Source organism: Cetorhinus maximus, chromosome 19, assembly GCF_964194155.1.
Source record: "Cetorhinus maximus chromosome 19, sCetMax3.hap1.1, whole genome shotgun sequence".
In the NCBI taxonomy this organism is placed as follows: domain Eukaryota; kingdom Metazoa; phylum Chordata; class Chondrichthyes; order Lamniformes; family Cetorhinidae; genus Cetorhinus; species Cetorhinus maximus.
The window spans coordinates 6,053,043-6,076,275 of NC_135897.1; the positions used below are offsets into that span (position 1 = coordinate 6,053,043).

Genomic DNA, 23,233 nt, shown 5'->3' on the forward strand with positions numbered 1-23,233 from the left:
CAAATCCTCCGGTAACCGCTTTACATCTTCCTGACAACGCACATTCCCACCTCGCTTTGTATCATCCATGAACTTGGAAATATTACATTTGGTCCCCACATCCAAATCATTGATATACATTGTGAACAACTGGGGCCCAAGTACTGATCCTTGCGGTACCCGACTAGTCACAGCCTGCCAACATGAGAATGACACGAGATCATCATCACCCTCTCCTCAAAAAAACCAACTCTTGACTCCGCTGTCCTTGCAAACTACCTCCCCAACTCTTTTCTGCCTTTCCTCTCCAAAGTGCCAGAAATATTGTCACCTACCAAATTAATGTCCATCTTTCCCAGAATGCCATGATTAAAATCTTTACACGGTTTTGAAACAGGCGTTACCAAAATCACAAATGACATCCTTTGTGACTGTGACAAGGGTAAACATCCCCTCTTCATCCTTCTCAACCTGTGTGCAGCCTTCGAGAAGGATTTTATGTCCCGTGGGTGGGTGCGTGCCCGACTCGATCGGGCGTAAAATTGCGCGAGGTGACGTCGGGCGAGCGTCCAGATGTCACCGTGCATTCACGTGATATTTCGCTCAGCGGGTGCATGCAAAAGTCAGAAGCGGGCCCACCGACTATTAAGCCCACTAATGGCGCAATCGTCTGCAATTTCTCGTGGCTTGTCCAACCTTACGGTAGGCAGATGGCGAATCAGCCTTTACATTTTTCATGAAACCTCATCCAAGGGTGGAATAAAATCTCCGCTAGGGAATAAAATAAAAAGAAATATCTGGGGACAGCATTTAATGAGGTATGCTTTCAGGTGCTTGGTTGTGATACATGGACATTTTTTTTGCAGCTTTTTAGAGCTCTATTTCATTATTTTACGGTCTGCAGCTCCCTGAGGCAGCTCTTTGCCTTTAGGGAGCTCTCTCACAGCGCTCACCCGCGCCTGCAGTGACGTCATCGCCTACTCTCTTCACGCCTCCACCCCGGCAGTGCTGAGCTTTTCAGCGCGCGTTTCACACTGGCTGGCTGTTAACTGCATTCGCTGCTCCCAATGCGGTCTCTTCTACATTGGAGAGACCAAACGCAGACTGGGTGACCGCTTTGCGGAACACCTTCAGTCTGTCCACAAGCATGACCCAGACCTCCCTGTCGCTTACCATTTTAACACACCACCCTGCTCTCATACCCACATGTCCGTCCTTGGCCTGCAGCAATGTTCCAGTCAAGCCCAATCCAACTGGAGGAACAACACCTCATCTTCCAGTTAGGCACTTTACAACCTTCTGGACTTATTGTTGACTCTGTAACATTGAGTTCAACAACATCAGACCATGAACTCTCTCCTCCATCCTCACCCCTTTTTATCCCCTTTTTTCAATATTCATTTTTATTTTGTAATTTTTATTTTTTACCCACATTTTTATTTTTATTCATTGTTTTAGCTCCACCTTTAATCCATTTTTGATCTTTTTTCTCACCACCGTCCCCTCCCCAACTAGGGCCATCTGTTACTGGTTCACCTTGTTCTTTCCAGAGTGCTTACCCTTGTCCTGCTATTATCACATTCTGCTTTCTGACCTTAATGCCACTATCAGCACCTCCTTTAGCCAGGACCACTGTCATTAACACCCCTTTGTCCTTTTGTTCATGACATCTTTGGCAATCTCTCCTTTGCCTCTGCCTATCGCTAACCTTCTATCCAGCTTCACCTGCCTCACCCCCCCCTTAAACAGTATAAATTTCATCACATTTTTACTTCTCTTTAGCTCTGAAGATATGGACTCAAATGTTAACTCTGTCTTTCTCTCCATAGGTACTGTTAGACCTGCTGAGTTTTTCCAGCATTTTCTGTTTTTGTTTCAACTTTAAATAAGGCTGCCCCACATTGATAACATGATGCTGCCCTCTCCTTAACAAGTTGAGAGTGGGACTTCTGCCCCTCACCGGAAGGAAGTCCCGCCCTTAAGAAGTGCCAGCCAGTCTGATTGGGTGGTAGCTCTTGCAGTCCCACAGCACCAGAAGAGAGAAGTGGGCACTGCTGGGACTGCAAGGAGGCCCATGAAGAAGTGTCATGAACACTGGGACAAGGTGAGTCCAGGGTTTCTTCGGTGAGGGGACTCTACAGGGGCCAAGGGGGGGGGCGGGGTGTTGGAGGCCAGGCAGCGAGGCACATGGCAGGGTGCCCCCTGCCTCCAATGTGCACAGGGCACCCCCCAAAGGAGGCACCCTCTTCCTTCCTGCCCTTTCACCAACTTTGGTGAAAAAATAGCCTTCCCACTCTCACCCAACCTTTACTACTCAGCATATAATGGCAGTGCAGGGGGATTGAGGCCCTTAGTTGTCACTTATTTGAGCAGTTAAGGGCCTCAATAGGCCTAAGGGTGGGCAGCCTAGTAGTGCCTTACCCACCCTCCTGTATTATGGGGAAGGAGTCATGGGTGGGTGAGAAGGCAGAAGGCCATAAAATCCAGTATCTCACCTTTTCTACATCTGATCTGGGATGTGTTTGATGAAGAGCATACTAGGAGATTTTTAAATCCATGTTGTACCTGCCCTGGCAGCATCTGATGGAGCAGGGTACGGGGAGTGTTGCTCTGTACCTGACATCTACTGTACTAGACTTGGAAATGTTTGATTGCAACAGTGTAGAGGGAGTTTTACACTGTATCTAACCCATTCTGTACCAGACCTGGGAGTGTTTGATAGGACAGTGTAGAGGCAGCTTTACTCTGTATCTAAAGGGTGCTATACCTGACCTGGGAATGTTTGATGCCATCGTACAATACTTGACATGGAAATGCCCATTCTTCAGCTCTAACGTCCCTCACTTTGATGAGCATGGGGTTCACTAAAACAATCCCCTGCATCAGAATGTATACGAGCGCCGTACCCCCGCCCCAACCCGAGGGATTAACAGTAAAATGTCATCTCTGTGCCTCATTCTCACTCCGACCAACAGCTGTTTTGTTCCAGTTTGTGCTTTTTACTAAAACCTCGCCTGCATCTAATCCCACAAGTGACCACAGGACAAACGGAACAACTGTGTCAGGGAAAATGCACATTCCACTGGGATTACACAACACACACATACACGCACACGCACAGACACACGCACACTGAGCAGTCTGTTAAGCAGCCCACATTGGCAGCAAACCAGCTCAGTGTTTAATGGCACAGTGATCAGTTGTGCCAGCTGGACAGACATGTCCTCAACTAGAGAGTAATTGGAGCAAGCTGAATTTATCAACTAAAAACACCAGACTATTGTATCTTTCTGAATACTAACTGGTGTTCTGTTGATGTCTTAGCACTGAGGTACCTTATCCTCCAGTAGTGTGATGGTAATGCCACCTTGTGGGTCACACCCGTGGATTTCCAGCATCTGAATATGGTTGTGCACTATGCCTAATAGGCATCTTTTCAACACTTTCTCCTTCACCATTTCCGAAAAGATCCAGTTATCAAAAAAACAAAACAAAAACAAGATTGAAATAATAAAAGCCAAGCAGGTACAATCAGCAATGGAACGATATCGCCAAGATATAGTCGCCAGCTTCAGACAAAGGCCAGGCTTGGGAGAAGTATGAATGCAGGATCATGGTTGAGTTCGTTGATGATGCAAATGCATTGAAAACTTCTCACGAATGTCAATCTGACATCCCACAACAATAAAGAACCTGGAAAAATGCACTCCTGCCCAAAAATATCCCAACTGTTGTGTCCAGTTCATGCTTTAGAATATTCTGGACTGTTCTGGTGTTGAACTGCAATGACCCTATTGTTCCAATGATGCTCATAGAGCAAGCCAGTGAGCCTCTTTCTTTGTGTCACTGTGTGTAGTGGCTGCTGTACTGGGAGGGAATCACACACACACACACACACACACACAAAACTGCACCTCAGTCAACTGCGCTGAGGCATGAAACAGATGTTTCTATGACAACAGGATATTTAAATAGTGGCAGTAAAACGAGAGGAAAAACAATAACTGATTTGTCTCACTTCCCCCACCTCTCCCCACCAACTCAGTCCTTCTCTTGCATATTGTATAAGATGAGAGCAGGGTGGATATCAAGAGGGCTAATGTGTCAGGCTGTTAAAGGAGCTTTCATTAAAACATAAACAGGAAAGCTTCAAGTGCTGCTGGCCATCTTACATCTAAAGATCCTCGCCCAATCATTCACCAGCCTTGCTGCCTTTATAGTGCACTCTGTTCTGCTGGAAAGGCACTCATTTTGACACTGCTATTGTTGACTACTTAATGTGAGGGAGGGGAACTGGATTCACTGGAAATTCACAGGACAGCAGCTGGAATGAGTTGTTCCCTGTCATGCTGGGAGTGCTCCCTTTGCACTCACTAAGGATGTAAATTATTCAGATGTGTTGGTGTTAAGTTGAAGACAGCCTGGTGTTTGGCAGCCAGGCACTGAGGTGGCTGAGGATTAGAATGACACCAGTTGAGAGAAAGAAAGCTCCCTCTATCAGTAGTGGTGCTTTTCAGGGTTTATTATGGGTGAGGATTAATGGATCCCAGCTCCCTCCCTCCCCCTACCCTCCACCCCCTACCCTCCTGCCACCCTCACTTGGGAATTTTCAAGTTAGATCAGAGAGCAAGTAACAGGAATGAACCATTCAGCCCCTTGAGTCCACCAATTACATTAAATCATGACTGGCCTGTACCTAAACCACATTTATCTGTCTTTGCTCCCTATCCCTTGACATCCTTACCTAATAAAAATCGAATGATTTCAATCCCAAAAGCTCCAATTGGCCCAGCACCCACAGCCTGGTAGGGGAGAAAGTGTTCCACTTCCCTTTGTGTGAAGAAGCATCAAGCTTGCCCGCACCGCTAGCCTTAGCATCATGGGGATTGTCACCCTGGTGACTAATGGGCCGAGCAATCAACCCTTCCCCAACTAACCAGTGCTGTGGGTTTTACATCAGGAGACAACATGTCCAGTCACTCTAGTGCTACATCTGTCTGTGAACCTAACCTGCAGTACAGTATATACAGGGTGAAAAATCAAACATAGGAATTGTATATGAGGTTTGAAATACAAGGGAATGCAGGGGTGGGGCAGTGGGGATAAGAAAGAAGACAGACTCACGTCAGCCTTAAACCCTTCAATGTATTTGGTATCGTAGTAGTGACATTCGCATCAGCTGAGTGTGGGGAAGGGGAACTACTATCACTGTATTCAGCCTATAGTCAGACCATGTACTTCAATATCTGATATTATCCATTTTATGTCAGTAGATGTGTTCTTTTCTTTGAGGGTGGCGGGGGTGGTGAAGTGGGAGGCCATAGGCCCTCAGGTTGGCATAAGGAAGAAGACTAGTTGCCCGACAAAGAGATAGGAAAGCAAAAACGAACAGCAGTTATAATACTCTGCTGTGGAAGGGCACAGGGATTTTTGCGATACAGGTTCACAGGACATTCAAGGCAGCACCTCAGGCTGGGCATTAATAAAGCTAATGGAATTTTAGGTTTTATTATGAGATATTTTGGACAAATGTGCATAGTGCTAATAATATTAGTCTGTTTAAAAGTCTGGATTCAGCAGACAATTGCTGTTAACATAATTTGAATTTGCCTGAAGGTACTAAACTATAAATTACAGGTTTAATGCTCAAAAGTACTGATTAGGGGCAACTTTCATTGAGCAGTATTTGTGGGCTTCTCGTAGCCACTTCCACTGAATATGTGGCGTTTTCGGGCTGGCATTTAGAGGCATGTTGCAAGATGGCTCTGGAACAAAGGATGAGGATGCACTGGTCTTTTGATGTGGCACTGGAGGTCCTGATGAACAAGCCAAGAGGAGCAGAGATGCCCTGTGCTCACAGAGGGGAAGGAGTCCATCCCACCCTCCTGTCCCTCTCTCCAGCAGCAGCTGGTGCTGCTCTGCCTAGCCTCATGCCCTCCTCCCATTCATCATCCAGACCAACCAGCTGATGACCCAATCACTCCCTTTCTTCTGGTGACTCCTATACAGTCGAGTAGCAGAGCACTTAATATTTCTACGTGAAGTTTTCAGAGAATTTCCACAATATATGTTGCTTGAGTGTTGGAGAAGCCTCGACAAAGTAGCCCAGAAAGTCACCCAATGTATTTCAGAGGCCCTCTTCACAGCCGCAGCAGCAATGACTATGAATCTATGAGTATCTCTTTAAGTGCTAAGTCTCCTAATGGGGATACAACTAGCAGGGTAGATAAAGAGGAACCAGTTGATGTCACATATTGAACGCCTTTTGGAAATCTATATAAGGTACCACACAAAGACTGGTGATCAATGGGTTGGGAGTAATATATTAGCGTAGATAGGGGGTTGCTTAAAAAGACAGAAAACAGAGAGTAGAAATAAACAGGTAATTTTCAGATTGGGCAGGCAGGGATGTCACAAGGAGTGCTGAGCTCTAAGCTGTTTAAAGCTATATTAATGATTTTGATGAAGGGACTGGGTGCAATGTATCCAAGCTTGCCGATGATATGAAGCAAAGTGGGAAAGTAAGCTGTGAGGAGGACACAAGTTGTCTGCAAAGGGATATAAATTGGTTAAATGAGTGGGTAGGTAGGCGACAGATGTGGTAAAATGTGTGAAAAATGAAATTATTCACTTTAGGAGGAAGAATAGAAAAATAATTTTTTTTTAAATGATGGGAATCTATTAAATTTGGGGTTCAGAAGGACTTAGATGTCCTTGAACATGAAACATAGAAAGTTAACACGTAGGTACAGTAAACAATTAGGAAAGCAAATACTAAGGCTGGCCTTTATTGCAAGGCGATTGCAGAGTAAGAAAGGCTTACTGCAATTGTAAAGGGCTTTGATGAGACCACAGCTGGGATGGTGGGCATAGTTTTAGTCTCCATACCTCAGGAAGGTTATAATTGACTTAGAGGCAGCGCAATGAAGGTTCGCCAGATTGATTCCTGGGATGAGGGGATTGTGAGGACAGATTAAGTAGAATAAGCCTATATTCTCTGGAATATAGAAGAATGAGATGTCATCTCGCTGAAACATTAAAGATTGTGAGGGGGCATGACATGGTAGATGGCGAGGGGCTGTTTTCCCTGGCTAGAGAGTTTAGAACTAGGGGGCATAGTCTCAGAATAAGGTGTCATTCATTCAGGCCTGGGATGAGGAGAAATTTGTTCACTCAGAGGGTTGTGAATCTTTGGAATGCTCTGCTTCCAAGGGCTGTGGATGCCCTGTCATTGAGGATATTCAAGGCCAAGATCAGAAGATTTTTGGATGCCAAGGGAATTACTAGATAAGGAGATCAGGCAGGAAAGTGAAGGTGAGGTTGAAGATCAATCATGATCTTATTGAATTAGTACAGCAGACTTGAGCAACTGTGTGGCTGCTTCCTACTCCTATTTCTCACAGTCTTATCCCTTAGCACTTGAAATCAGCATCTATGGCACGTTTGCAGCTGGGGCACTGTTAGGAAAGGGCAATAGTTGAAGTGCTAGTTGCCAAAGTGCTGTGTTGCTTCCTTAATTACCACCAACAAGCAATTTGAAGTAGCAATCTACTACTGTTTAGCAAGCCTCCAGATGGCCATTCCTAGTGCTCGTTTCAACTCCTTTACCAAGGTGATGTCTTGTGCTAAACGTGGCTATATCGGTGTTGCTGCTTAAGACCCTATTTGGCCATCTTGTTGAACCCTTTGTTGAGCAAAAATCACCCCTTCTGACTTTCTGTTTGAACAACGCAAATTGTAGGGTAAAGTAAGTGTTTCAAATTATGAAAGGGTGGAAGAGGGCACATAGAATCAGACTGTTTCAATAGTTGAAGTGTCGGGAACAAGGGGCCATAGACACAGGATTAAACGTAAAAGATTTAGAGAGATTTAGGTCAGAGGGCAGGAGAAATATCTTCACACAGAGAGTCTAGAGGCTTCCAAGGTTAGTAATTGAGGTCAGCGTTCAAGATTAGATTGAATCGGTGGAGGAAGAAGGTGAATGTGATTGGGACTGTTTGCCAGTGTGGAGGTAAATCAGCGACATGGAATGATTGGATTGAATGACCTGCTTCCGTAACCTCTACATATTCCTAGGTATGTGGAAACAGTTTTTTTAATGGGAGACTTCAAGGTGTTGTTGCAATTGTAAACTGGGGTTTTCAGAGTCAGAATTAGTAAATGTAACAAATACATGATTTTTTGTATTCATTGGATGTGGGCATCACTGGCTAGGCTAGCATTTATTACCCATCTCTCATTGCCCTTGTTCTGAGGCCATTTAAGAGTCAACCACATTGCTGTGGGCCTGGAGTCACCCTCCCACCAGACCAGGTAAGGACAGCAGATTTCCTTCCCTAAAGGACATTAGTGAACCAGATGGGTTTTTACAACAATCGACAATGGTTTCGCAGTCATCATTAGACTTTTAATTCCATATTTTTATTGAATTCAAATTCCACCATCTGCCATGGCAGGATTCGAACCCAGGTCCCCAGAGCATTACCCTGGGTCTCTTTATTACTAGTCCAGTGACACTATTGCCTCCCCATGATTGTGTCATGACTCAAGGATGCAACAGGCAGAGCTCTTCTTGACCTGCTGATAAGATAACGGAATGAACATATATGAATGTATGAACATACAAATTAGGAGCAGGAAGGAGTAGGCCACTCGGCCCCTCGAGCCTGCTCTGCCATTCAATAAGATCATGGCTGATCTGATTATAACCCTCCTGCCTACCCCCATTAACCTATCACCCCCGCTGTTTATCAAGAATCTAATCTACCTCTGTCTTAAAAACATTCAAAGACTCTGCTTCCACTGCCTTCTGAGGAAGAGTTCCAAAGACACACAACCCTCTGAGAGAAAAAAATTCTCATCTCTGTCTTAAATGGGCGACCCCTTATTTTTAAATCCCAATGACCCCTAGTTCTAGATTCTTCCACAAAAGGAAACATCCTCTCCACATCCGCTCTATCAAGATCTCAGAGGATCTTAAAGGCTTCAATCAAGTCACCTCTTAATCTTCTAAACTCAAGTGGATACAAGCCCAGCCTGTCTAACCTTTCCTCATAAGACAACCCGCCCATTCCTAATATTAAAAGTAGCATCTTTAGGGTTTCTTTACCACAGGATGTTTACCAAGGTCTAAGGGGCAGATAGCATCCAGGTATTTAAATTAAAAAGGGACGGCTGGAAACAAATTGATGCGCACGGTTCACTGTTAGTGGAGGGTAAGTGGAATGCCTTTAATGATATAATGCAAGATAAATGCATATTATGATCCAAGAAGCTCGGACTAAACAAATATGGCCCAATATGGATTAACAGGCTAAAGGTGATGTAAAAACATAAAATGACCTCTACCAATTCTGAAGGAAAGAGACCAGGCTCACTGAAATGAATGAGTAAAAGCAGAAACAAGTAGAAAGAGAGATCAGGGGGGCCATGGAGAGACATAGACAAAGGCATTGGGATTGAACTAAACATAACAGTATTTTATTCCCCAAAACTATAACCATCAGTGAGTGCCTTGCTCTTCTCAGGAACATGATCACCTTTGTGCGGAACAGCAGGGTGGACGCTTGCCTCTTCAGCTTGGATCAGGAGAAGGTCTTTGATCGAATATCGCAGACCTACATAATGGATGTGCTCTCCAAAATTGGGCTTTTGGAGGGAATTCACAATTGGCTCCAAGTGCTCTCCACTAACATCAGCAGCATAGTTTCAATCAATGGGGTGAATCGGAATGTTTTCTAATCAGATCCAGAGTGAGACAGGGCTGACCCTCTGTCCCCTGTCTTGTTCATGTGCTGTATTGAACATTTTGCCGTGTCTAACAAGGAGGATGCAGGCACAGGAGGTGTAACAATCCAGGCAACAGAGACACGGAGGTCAAAGCTTCCCTGTATATGGGCAACTACATCGCTTCTGCTTGGATCCGCTGCTAGTGGACAGACTGATGAATATTTGCGAGCAGTTCAAACTTTCTTTGGAGCCAAAGTAAATTGCAGCAAGAGCAAGGCCATGTTCTTTGGGAACTGGGCTAATTGATCCTGTCCCCTTCATTGTCAGGTCACACTACCTGAAGGTGATGGGAGTGTGGTTTGGAGGGGCCGGAGTGTGCACCAAAAACTGGAAGGAATGTGGAGCTATAGTAAAGCACTATTCATGTGGGGGAAACGCTTCATCTCCAATGCAGGTATGAACCTGGTGATCCAGTGCAAGGGGCTCATGGTGTTCTTCTACATGGTGCAGGTCTAGCCCTTTCCTCACTCCTGCATCATGGCGATCACCTGAGCCATCTTCCACATTATTGGGAGATTGAATATGGACCATGTCCACAGGGACACAATTTACAAGCCTCTAGATAAAGGGGAGAAAAATGTACTCAACATCGTCCTCATCCTGAAAGCCACCTTTGTGTGTGGCTGCATCAAGCTGTGCATCGACCCTTGTACACAAACACCAAAGTATCACTGTGTCTTGAGATTGTATCTGTCCCTGGTGTTGCAAAGGATGGGTCTGGCCACACTGCCACAGAACGCTCCATTCAGTTAGACCATGCCATACCACCTGGTCTTTGTGGAAAACTTTACGCAGAAAAACACCTTTGACTACATGACCATTCAGAAAGTGGTCTGCACGTAACAACCTCTAAGTCCTTTGGGGAAAGGAGATAGTGGATCCCAGCAGATGGTTCCCTGAGCAAACTGTCAATTCATTTGAAAGAATACCTCATTCCCAAAACTTTCAAACAAACACCAAGACACAGCTTGGCTGGTGGTGAGAAGGGACGTTCCCATTAGATCCTTCCTGCAATCCCTCAGAATTGCTGCGATGGAGAAATGATCATTGTACACCTCCTTCTGGAATGTGCATTTTCAAAGTAGGTCTGGGAAAAGGTGCAACGATTTTTTTTTTCAGAGGTTCTCCCAAGTAGCTCAATAACAGAGGACTCCATATGTGATCCCAGGGACGCATACCAAGATAATCATCAACTGTTGCTGGAGGACCATCAACTTGGTGAAAGATGCTCTTTGGTCTGCCTGAAACTTGCCGGTCTTCCAGTGCAAACAGCTGTCGATGACCAAGTGTTGCAGACTGGCACGGCACATTCCAAGGTCTAGGACAACATGCTGAAGAATGTTCTAAAGCTTGGGACAGCAGCCGCTAAGGCCCTATGGAGAAAGGCCACAGTCTAAGGCCCTCCTGCTGTTGAACACTGAGGGGTTGGAAACCATGTAAATTCCTCAGGCTGTATCTCTGACATGAAATGAATATTGTAAAATAACCAGTAATTGCAAATGTATTGAGGCAGCGCAGAGTGCCACCCATGGGATTGAAAGAAATGGATATGTTTTACACTTTATGTAATGTTAAAGTTGAACTCTTATGTAATATACCTTTGCAAATTTTATGAATAAAGTATATTTTTGGAGAAAAAAAAGCAGTTAGTGAAGCAAAAATTATATAAGATGCAAACAGGACTGAAATGTAGGATGAGTGAAATATAACTCATGTTTTGAAAGGTTACTTCCTCCAAGTATTCATCAGGGAAGACAAACAGAGATAAACAATGTAAAATCAATGATCTTTGATGTAAAAAGAGATCAACGTCCTAGACAAGTTTAAAAGATTGAAAATTAACAAACCAGAGATGGGCAGTATCGATTCCAGAGTTTTGAGAGAGACTAGGAAGGAGACACTGGCAATCATGAGAAGAGAGTCATTGCACGTGGGGAGGTGCAGATAGATTGGAAGTACCCTAACATGATTTCCATCTTAAAAATCAGATTCAGACAAATACACACTGATTAGTGTCATGGCCATTTTGTGTTAAACAATGGCACTCATTATAAGGAGTAAATTTGAGGAGTATCTGTATTGTAATAACAACTAACTAAACAGAAACCAATATGGATTCAGAAGGGGATGATCCTACCTCACAAACCTCCTCAACTTCTTGTTTTTCTAACATTTCATTATGTTAAAGGAACTATATTAAATGAAGTTGTTGTTAATGAAGGGGCATCCTTTGCCTGGATGAATGCAGCTCCAACAACACTCAAGAAGCTCAACACTATTCAGGACAAAGCAGCCCACCTGATTGGCACCCCACCCACCACATTAAATATTCACTCCCTCTGGCACCAAGCCACTATCGCCCCAGCATGTACCATCTACAAGAAGCACTGCAGCAATTTGCTAAAGACTTCTTCGATAGTACTTCCCAAATCTATGGCCTCTGCTGCCTAGAAGTGGGCAGCAGGCATATAGTAGCACCACCACCTGCAAGCTCTCCTCCTCGTTACACACCATCCTGACTTACAAAATATTTCACTGTCCCTTCATCATCGCTGGGTCAAAAGCATGGAACCCCCTACTTAACAGCACTGTGGGTGTACCTACACCACATAGACTGCAGTGGTTCATAAAGGAGGCTCACCACCACCTTCTCGAGGGCAATTTGGGATGAACAACAAATGCTGAGCATGAGCAAATTTTTTTAAAAGCCCAAGTGGACTATGGAAAAGCCCAGTTCATAGTTTACTTTCGAAAGCTCCTGACAAAGTCTCACATGAAAAGCAGTCAAATTGAAATCTGTGGGGATTCAGGGTAAACCCTGAGAATGGAACTGGCTGAAGAGTAGAAAACAACAAAAGCTCCTTCGATGGGCTGTTAGAGTGGGAGGGTATTAAGTAAGTTGCCCGAGCTTTAGTGGTGAGGCCTCTGCTGCTTGCTATTTATATAAATGAGCTAGCCTCAGAACCTCAATGCAACGTACTCCAATTTGCTGCTGACATTGAATTGGAAAGGGCAGTGGAACTGGTGGAAGCAACTCAGAATTGCGAAGAACTGGATGAAATAAGGATGTGGCCAGATCAATGGCAACTGAAGATTCATACAGACAAGTATTGCACATAAAATTGGAAACAAGAAATACACGGTGTAGAAATAGGCAAGGTTGAAGAGGAAAGTTAGACAAGAGTCTTCGTGAATTGGATGCTAATTATGTCTGACTAATGCTGAACAGCAATTAAACAGAACCAATAGAATGCTAAACCATCACAGCCAAAATAATGGAAAACAAGTCGGAGGAGGGTGTGATCAAACTGTGAGAGGTGAGCTTATAGAACTTTATCAGATAGGGAATGGTGAAAAAGGTAAATCAGGAAAAATGCTTTAACTTAAATTGTAGCAGTATGATAAAGGGATGCTGGTTCAAAAACATGGATGTTAGCTTTAAGGACTGAAGTCAGGGGTTCTCCTTCACACAGAATGATTAACATTTGAATGGACTTCCAGATAGATTGGTGGTGGTAGCGCAAAACCCTGAAATTATTTTTTTAAAAACTCGTGCTACTATATGGAAGAATTAATAAAGTCTAAATGGTCTTCCTCATCCATAAATTTCTTTCAATCTTGTGAATTTTTACACTCATTAGGGTGAGGAATATCAGCACGAGATAGACATTATTTTACCAATTCAGCTGCCCAGTTCCAACAACCAACACTTCCAAATCAAGTACAACAAGCAGCAATATAGTGAAGCTCCCTCTACACAGTCCTATAAAACAGTCTGAGGTCAGGTACATCATGGGTTAGATACAGAGTAATGTTCCTTCTACATTGTCCCATCAAACACTCCCAGGTCATGTGCAGCACGGATTATGTATGGAGTAAAGTTCCCTCTTAACTGTCCCATTAAACACTGCCATGGCTGGCAGGTTAGAGAGAGCAAAATTCTCTCTATACTGTCCCTTCAGACACTCCCTGGCAGATTTAACACAGTAAAACTTAGGCCACACCAGGATATCCAAGATGTGATCCATTGGCCAAATGTAAGCTGACAAGCCCCAGTCAATTCCAGTCCTGGCACTCATGTGCACAGACAATTTAAACTTTAGTTCCCTAAATGCCTTTACAAGAAAAAGTTTGCTAATTGGCGAAAACCCACTATTCAGGGAGCAGTCTTTTTGTAGCAATCGGGATTCAGCCTTCACCAGTCCGACAAGGTTGAACTTTAAAAAACAGAAGCTTTCAAATGCTCAAGTTTTGGGAGTGGAAGTGAAAGGGAAGAGAGGGTGAGAGTGGAAGGATATGGCTGATGTTGAAGGTAGAACAATGCTACTGAAGTGGAGATGGAGAAACGCAGCCTCCCATTTTGAGGAGAGTCTCACTTTTTGCATCTGAGCAACTCTCACTTTATTTCTCTGTGGTATCTCGCTTGTTTGTTTATAGATGTTTTGGTCTCTTGAGTGTGGAGGTCTTCCTCTTTCTATCTAGGAGGCCTTGCTTTTGATCGGGTCAGGGGAGGGGATTTGCCTTTTTCTGTCTCACTTGTTTTGTGTATGGGGGAGCATATTTTTAGCTCCCATACATCCAGCCACAAACTTCAAAAGGTTAGACATTCCAGCTCTAGGTTACCTCAAAAGTCTATGGCCAGCATGGGTTAGAGCAGCAGAAGTTCACTTTGCTCTGTCCCAACGATGTGCTGCAATCCCCAACTCCAGAAGAGCATCCACTTATTCCACATGTTTGACATTTCTCCATTTTGCCACACTAGCCTCTCTCAGGTTGCCAGTCAGAAATACTGTTGTGCTGTAGATCCACAGCCACCCAGGGATTGGATTTAAACCGCTGGAATCTTTAGCGCCAAAAATCGGAGACTTTCGACCAGCTTGCCTGGATTGGATTTGCACTCACGGTCCAGAAGTGAAAAAACAGCATCAAGTCCCTTGCACTACCCAGTCTACTGGAAAGACACATGTTCTACCATTTTCTGCTCTTCCTAAAGACATTCTCCTGATACCAATGCACAATGTTCCTCCACCAACCACAGAGTCAACATCTCCCAATGCTCAATCTGTTCGGCTGATTTACTTCCAACCATTCAGTCAACATGATGGAGAAACTGGAAACCCATTCTGAAGGAATCTTAAATCCAACCTTGACTCCAGAGCTCTGTTGCAATACAAAGATTAGGAGTGCAAGACTGCAGAGAGTGAAAATGCATGGGTGGCTCCCCATGATTTCTCACCTGCTCTTCTTACAGATGGACAGTGCTGTTCCAATACAGCTACAACTCTGGCATCTACCTGACAACATGGAATATTGCCCAGGTATATTCTGTCCACAAAACACAGAACAAATCAAATGTGACCTGCCAATCAGGAAGAGACACATTCAGTTTTTAATGGATAAGGTCTTCCCCACTGAAGTCCATGCATTTGTTTTTCTTTCTTGCGATGTGAGCATCGCTGGCAAGGCCAACATTTGTCACCCATCCCTAACTACCCTTGAGAAGGTGCCGGTGAGCCACCTTCTTGAACTGCTTCAGCTCATCTGGTCTAGGTACACCCATAGTAGTTCGAGGAAAGGAGTTCCAGGATTTTGACCCAGCAACAGTGGAGGAACAGTGATATATTTCCGAGTACTAATTCTCCAATCCCTTGGTCACAGTAGCAAATCCACGTTTAATGGGAGCACACGTGGGCGACAGGACCACGATATGGTAGCCTGGATTTGCCAACACAAGCCCCAGCATCTCACTGAAGGTGTGGGATTGCAAATGAAGCTGTATAGTCATGTGCACTCATGGGAATTTCCTCAGATAAGTTGGCAGAAACTCTGTTTCTGGTAAATTTATGACTGCAGAGCAGGAGAAGTCTTGAAGAAATTCCCAGTGAATATCTTTACAGCAGACATCCCAGACAGACACAGCCATGTACATCATCCCAGACAGACACAGCCATGTACATCATCCCAGACAGACACAGCCATGTACATCATCTCTGACAGATACAGCCATGTACGTCATCCCAGACAGACACAGCCATGTACATCATCCCAGACAGACACAGCCATGTACATCATCTCTGACAGATACAGCCATGTACATCATCCCAGACAGACACAGCCATGTACATCATCCCAGACAGACACAGCCATGTACAACATCCCAGTCAGGCACAGCCATGTACATCATCTCTGACAGACACAGCCATGTACATCATCTCTGACAGATACAGCCAAGTATATCATCTCTGACAGATACAGCCATGTACGTCATCCCAGACAGACACAGCCATGTACATCATCCCAGACAGACACAGCCATGTACATCACCCCAGACAGACACAATCCTGCACTTCATTCCAGGCACAGATAGCCCAGAATGTCTCCCCAGACATAGGTGTACAATAGCATTGAAGACAGAAGTTATTTTAGATCGAATAATGTGTTCAAGGATCCACAGTATAGCAATGGTCCAATCGGACATGTTACAATTTGGTTAGGGACCAGTAACATTTTGTTTAAAGTAGAGAAAGTTTGAAATCCCAGTTACCCACAAGGAGAATAAAGCCACAAGATTGCACGGCTTTAAACAAACAAAATAAACTTTACTATACAAAGTCAGAAAAGGATAATAATTTATAATATCTATCTTATACTCTAACATTCAGAATTAACATGAGGTCAATATGAATTAACAGGCAAACTGTGGTCGAACACACCACACTGCACATTAAATGGCAGATGCAACCAAGACAGATCCCATGGATTTCTCAGCAACCCACTCAGTGACCCCTGTAAATCAAAATATCTTGTTAAAACCCTGTGTCCCTCATGAGGGATTTAAACTCTTCACTTTCAAAGATCTAGACTCTGAATTCCGTCAAAAGCAACTCCTATTCAAGCTGCCTCAACAACTGTTCACCTCCCGATGGTTCAATCTCTTCTCCTGAGACTTCATTTCATGTGGCTCACAAAACCGCACTCCCACCTCTAATTACCAGCACAAAACCAGCTCTTTCAGAGGCTGCTAGCTTCATTAAGCAGGCGATGCCCCTGGGTTTCTCCGAACTCCAATCTCCTGGCTGCACCAAGCTATAAATGGCTCTCAGGGCTTCTCTGGACTCTAACTGTCTCCAGCATGGAACCAGCAACTTTATGCCACCTTCTCAACTCCTCAGCACTTCTCCTGAGTGCTAACTGCACCGAGCAGCTCCCAGGGCTTCTCTGAGTCCTAACTGTCTAGAGCCTAACAGCAGCACCTTTTCAGTATGGAGCATCTTTCCCTGCTGCACTACGCTCAGGTAACTTAAAATAAGAGAACCTTCTTACACTCAACCCAAATCCAAGATGATGTAGCCTTTCAGGGTTTACTGAATGCTTTTAAATTAATTTAGCTTTAACTCCCAACTCAAAACATCTCTCTGGACTGCACTTTTGCAAGTAGTGTAGATATCACGTCTGCAGTTCTCCAGCTAAGTAAGCCCACCTACTGTTTTATGGCTTCATCTCTTCTATTCTGAATCTGTTAAATATACATGGGTAACCTTCTGAACTGCCATTTTCTTTTATGGGTTCTGGCAATCTCTAACGCCCAGCATTTAAGTTACCTTACCTTCACAACATTCTTCCCAGAACTAAACATTACCTCTAAAATATTAAGATGAACCATGAACTAGATATTTCTCATAGACATCTGTCCAGTAAGGGTCATGTCACATCACTACATTTGGTATTCTCTGCTTGATTCCTTGAGCCTAACATAAATTGTGAATGGGCTGAATCTGAATCACTGAGAGCTCAGTTATACCCACAGGATAACAGAGAGAAGCTCCACCTCAAAGTCACCTTAACCTAAATAAGCCTTGCCAGAACAGCCAGTCAGCACAAACATTTAACCAGAACACTGCGCTGTCCACTGTAGTTTCAGTTTGGTCAATACCACGCTGTATGTGATGGTATCTTGGGCTAACATTTTCCACCCAATGGGAGTCATAAACTTTATGAACAGGGAAGCTGTTTCACAAAAACAATGCACCGTTCATGCTGAAAGTAAACACTAAGTGGTGGATCATACCAATTGCTCCCTCGGTTTTAGTGTCATCATTACACACCTCAGTGAGTCTTTCCCACAATAAAACAAAGGCAGAGCACCATTTGTTTGAACACAAACTCAATTTCCGTATCTTATTTATTTTCTTCCTATTATCTATATTTGTCCTTTGCTCCACTGTTGGAGGTGTTGATTCTCGCTGGGACCCAGCAACGCCAGTAACAGCTTCTCCCCCCTCATGACATGGACTATTCAACTACCATGACAGCATAATCACTTCTGGCATTCACAAAGCTGCATTTCCCAGCAGGACTCACCAGGCATCCTTTCCATATCTTGGGTAACAGAAGCTGACTGAATCACTCCCTAACCCCATTCCCATCGATACTGACAAAGAGATGGAACCAAAGCTGGGAGCTTCTTGGTTGGTGCAGCATGGTATTTCATAAATTACCCACTTTAGGGCAGTGCACTGAGTGTGCCATCTTCCAAAACCCTTTGCAAACCCCTCCACGTATATGAAAAAAAACACAGCTGTTCAGTATAAAACACTACATGCTTCCTGTCCAGCCATTGGGCCCCGTCAGAATTAATCTAAACAGAAAGATAGGAAATCCCAGCAGCTGCTCTCAGTGAAGTGCCCATTTTACACAGAGAGTAAATCACATTCACACAAAGAAGGTTTAGTGAACATTAGAGAACATTCTGATAACATTCAGTAGCAGGACGATGTTGATTCCTCAGCCTTGCTAGGAAGCTATTAATATTCCTGGCTCTAATGCCTTTAAAGTTGCACAACCAGTTTTTGTCTTTCTATTGGCTCTGCGTTCTCTCAGGTCCTGGGAGGGCAGACTGAACAGTGTGGTGCAGAAGCAGATACTCACTCGTTGTGTTCCCCGACATCTGAATAATGCATTTGCTGTCTCGGCCGATCTCTCTGGAGTTAAAAGGCCGGACTCTCACCGCCACCTTCACCGAGGCAGCAGCCATCTTGTTTCCGGGAGGCCCTCAGCAGAGAGGCTGGGTCGAACTGTTGTTGTCTTGGTTGGAGTACAGTCCTAGAGAGAGGGAGAAAAAGGCAAGAGAGTAAAATGTAGAGCTTTTTAATCCTGATTGTATCTCTATGTAATCCATTTATTGAATTTACAAACAAATCTCCGAGAAAACCCTTGCTATTATCATTTATTTTTGCCCCATTGACCCAATATGTTTTTCACTGATACTATATGCCATCCAGGAGCTTGCTCAAGTGCTCAGTGTCAGGTCTGAACTGAGCCAATGGTTATCAATAGGCCAATTATCGATGAGGCGGTCGGGGTTGGCGGGGTGGGGGCAGTGTGGAGAGGAGAGGGGGGTGTCGGAGAAAATCACTGCAGTCCACGTAAACATAGACTAATCTCTGGATTTGCTCTCCATGTGATGTGTGAATGAGTACAAAAACAGGAAGATGGCACGGGTGAACGCATGGCTGGAGAAGTGGTGCAGAATGGAGGACTTTGGAATGTTGGGACATTGAGACCAGTCCTGGCATATGAGGAACATGTACAAAAGCCAGGCAGGATGCATATTAATAGGGCTAGGACCAATGTCCTCACCAGGAAGTTAATTAATGCTGTGGTGGAGGGTTAAAACAAATTTGTTTCATTGAAAAAGGTGCAATGCCTGGGCATGTTGTTTCTGCTGGGAGAGGACAGGGCCCTGTGCATGAACATATGTAGCTTCTAGCAGCAGCAAAGAGGAGAATCACACAGCATGGAATACCAAGAGGGACATTAAACAACAGGACAAAGAACTGCGTAGAAAGACTAGGAATAAGGCAGAGGCAAAAAAGCAAAGCCGCCTTGCATGTTGTTGGAATGTATGTATGTAATGTCAGGAGTGTTACAAGTAAGGTTGATGAGTTACAAGCATAAGTTGAAACGTGGAGTTATGATATAGTGCCTAAATGGAGACCTGCCTTCAACATGTGCAAGGGTGAGAACTGACCTCGAGGAATAAGGAAGGGAAAAAGAAAGGAAGAGGGTGGCAGTTATTGATCAGGGGAAATGTTACAGTTCTACAGAGGGATGAGATAATAAAGGATTCAAACACAGAATCGATTTGGTTGAAGTCAAGAAACAGAAAATAAGTTGGTTGATCACTGGATATTTACTATAGATCCCCCAAATAGTGAGGAGATAGAGAAGTAAGTCAACAGGTAAATTTAAGAGAAATGCTTAAAAATATAGCAGTAATAGTAGGGGACTTCAGTTACCCTAATATGATCTGAGGGTAGGGGAGAAACTGTGTAAAAGCCAAGGAGGGTGAAGAATTCCTAAAATATGTACAGCAGAACTTTCTTAATCAGTATGTTTCTAATCCAATGATGAAGGAAACCACGCTTGATGTAGTTTTGGAGAATGAAGTAGGACAAGTGGGATATGTTTCAGTGAGACAACATCTGGTAATATTGATCATAATATTATGTTTAAAGTAGTTATGGATCGGTACAAAGGAAAATGAGAGGTGAAACTGCCCAACCACAAGACAGCCAATTTCAGTGTTAACAGGAGGGATCGAGCTCAAGTGTACTGGAAATAAAGATTGGCCAAGAAAACAATATGGCAGGCCACCAAGATGGAGATAAACCGGAGATTTTCCTATAAGGATGAAAGATGGAACATCCAAAGTTAGAGCTCTCCTGATGACAAAGAGATTAAAATAAAACAGGAAAAGGAGGTTTATGACAGATTATAGGCACAGAATAAAATAGAAAACCAATTAGAATACAGAGCATACAAGGGGAAATTGTAAAGTGGTATAAGAAGGGCCAAGAGAGAATATGAGAAATGATTAGTGGGTAATGTAAAATGGAACTCAACAATCTTTTACAAACATATCAAAAAGGAATAGTTAAAGGGATGGTAGGGCTGATTGGGGACAAAAAAGAAAACATTCTCTTGGCGACAGAAGGCATGACTGGGTACTGAACAAGTATTTCACATCTGCCTTCACAAAATAAGATGGTTAAGTTAATGTTGCTGTAAAGGATGGGGGAGTAGAGATATTGGATAAGATGGACATGGATAGAAAAGAAGTGCTAAATAGACTGGCAGTGCTCAAAGTCAACAAGCCCCCCAGTCCAGTTGGAATTCATCTTAGGTTGCTGAAGGACACAAGGATGGAAGTCTGTTCACAATCTCCCAAACCTCCTTGGATATGGAAATGGTGCCAGAGGACTGGTGAAGTGCCAAAGTTTCACCCCTGTTCAAAAAAGGGGAGAGGGTTAAGTGTGCTACTGTAGCCTAGTAGCCATTCTAATGGACTAGTCGTCCACTGGCCTGATCGAAAGATTTGGAGATATGATGAGGGATGATGGGGAAGTTAAATTCAGCTCATTAATAACTATAGAAGAAGAATCCTGTGTCAGTAATGGTGACCATGAAACTACTGAGTTGTCGTAAAAACCCATCAGGTTCATTAACTTTTCTAAAAGGAGGAAACCTGCTGTCCTCACCCAGTCTGGCCCATACACGACTCCAGGCCCACAGCAACATGGTGGACTCTTACTGCCCCCTGAAATGGTCTAACAAGTGATTTTGTTGCACCAAAACATCTCTCAGGGCAATCTTGGACAGATAATAAATAATGGCCTTTCCAGTGACACCCACATGCCATGAATCAATTTAAAAAATCCTAGTAACTATAGGCCAGTCAGTCTTATCTCAGTGGTAGGAAAACTACAAGAGACCACCGTCAAAGACCAAATGAATTCTCAGTTAGAGAAGCACAGCATGGATTTGAGAAAGGATTTGTGTCTGACTATCCTGATTTAGTCCTTTAATGAAGTAACACAGGGGTTTATGAAGTGCAGTAGATTATGTAAATATGGACATTCAAAAAAGCTTTGGTAAAATATCACATAACAGACATATTCAGAAAATAGAAGCACATGGGATTAACGGAATGGTGGTAAATTGAGCAAGTCATTGTCTAAGAGGTAGGAGGCAGAGAGTAATGGTTTTTCTGACTGGAGGGAAATATGCAGCAAGTTGCCTGGAAACACTGTTAGGCCCACTGCACTTTTTGACATATATTAAAGACCTGAACTTGCGCATACAGGGCATGACTTAAAAGTCTGTAGATGACATGGAATTCAGATGTGTAGTAAACAACAAGGAGGAGATTTTAGGAGACCACATGGTGAAAATGGGCAAGCAGATGGTAGATGCTGCACCCTAATGAGGAACAACATTGAGATGCAGTATAATCTAAATGGTACCATTTTGAGAGGGGTGCAAGAACAAAGGGGATCTGGGAATGCACATTCACAAATCCTTGAAGGTGACAGGACAATTTGATAAGACAAGGCGGTTCAGAAAGTAGGGATGCTTGGCTTTCCAAAGGTTAGATTATTATAGACAATTCTGGGCACCTTATTTAAGGAAGGATATCAGGGCCTTGGAGAGGGTGCAGTGGCAGTTTACTAAGGTAATACCAGAGATGAGTGACTTTATTTGTGTGGGGAGATTAGAGAAGCTGTGATTGTTCTCTTTCGAGCAGAGGAGGTTGAAGGGAGAACCAACAGAAGTATTCAAAGCTACCTGCGTTTTTTGATAGGGAGAAAATGTTTCTTCTGGTAAGTAGGGCAGTGACCAGAGGTCATTGATTTAAAATAATTGGCAAAAGAACTGGAGTGGAAGTGGGGAGAAACTTTTTCACACCGAGGGCTGTTAAGATTTAGAATGTGTTACCTGAAAGAGCAGTGTTAGCAGATATCAGAACAATTTTCAAAAGACAATTGGACATGCATTTGAAGGGGACTAATTTGCAGGGTTATGGGGAGAAATTGGGTGTGGAACTATTTAGATATCTTTTTCAAAGAGCTGACACAGGCACAACAGGCTATGGCAGAATTAGCTGTCAGAAAGTTCCAGCAAAACCTGACGGTCATTTAACAACCAGCAACATGGCTGCAATGTTCTGGATTTGTTTTAGGGTAGCATCAATGAGAAAGACAGGAGGGGGATTCTGTACTGAGTACAATGGCTCACTGTCCTTTAACACTCTGGGACTGGGTGGGACAGTGGGTCAGACACTGTCCTTTCACACTCTGGGACTGGGTGGGACAGCGGGTCAGACACTGTCCTTTCACACTCTGGGACTGGGTGGGACAGTGGGTCAGACACTGTCCTTTCACACTCTGGGACTGGGTGGGACAGTGGGTCAGACACTGTCCTTTCACACCTGGGTCTGCGAACAGTGATCTAAAATCCATTCAAAACTGAGGGGTTCCCCACTACATTCAGACTCAATGGAGTTTAGGACTCAGACTTGCTGGGGTCAACAATTTATATTGGCGTAGTGTCTACACTCAGCCTTTCTCAGGATAGCCATTTAGGCTTGCTGGAGTTCCATGTTCAGAGCATTGAGACCCTTCAC

The 23,233-nt window shown here is 43.9% G+C and overlaps 1 protein-coding gene across 1 annotated transcript in view; it reads right to left on the bottom strand.

Annotated features, from left to right (window-relative positions):
- kif1aa (kinesin family member 1Aa) overlaps positions 1 to 23,233 on the bottom strand; it is a 324,793-nt gene that overhangs the window by 285,248 nt on the left and 16,312 nt on the right. Inside the window, exon 2 of the mRNA XM_078563437.1 lies at positions 18,697 to 18,870. Within this exon, the coding sequence (XP_078419563.1) occupies positions 18,697 to 18,802 (106 nt within the window). The 5' untranslated portion in view covers positions 18,803 to 18,870. The remainder of the gene's footprint in view (positions 1 to 18,696; positions 18,871 to 23,233) is intronic.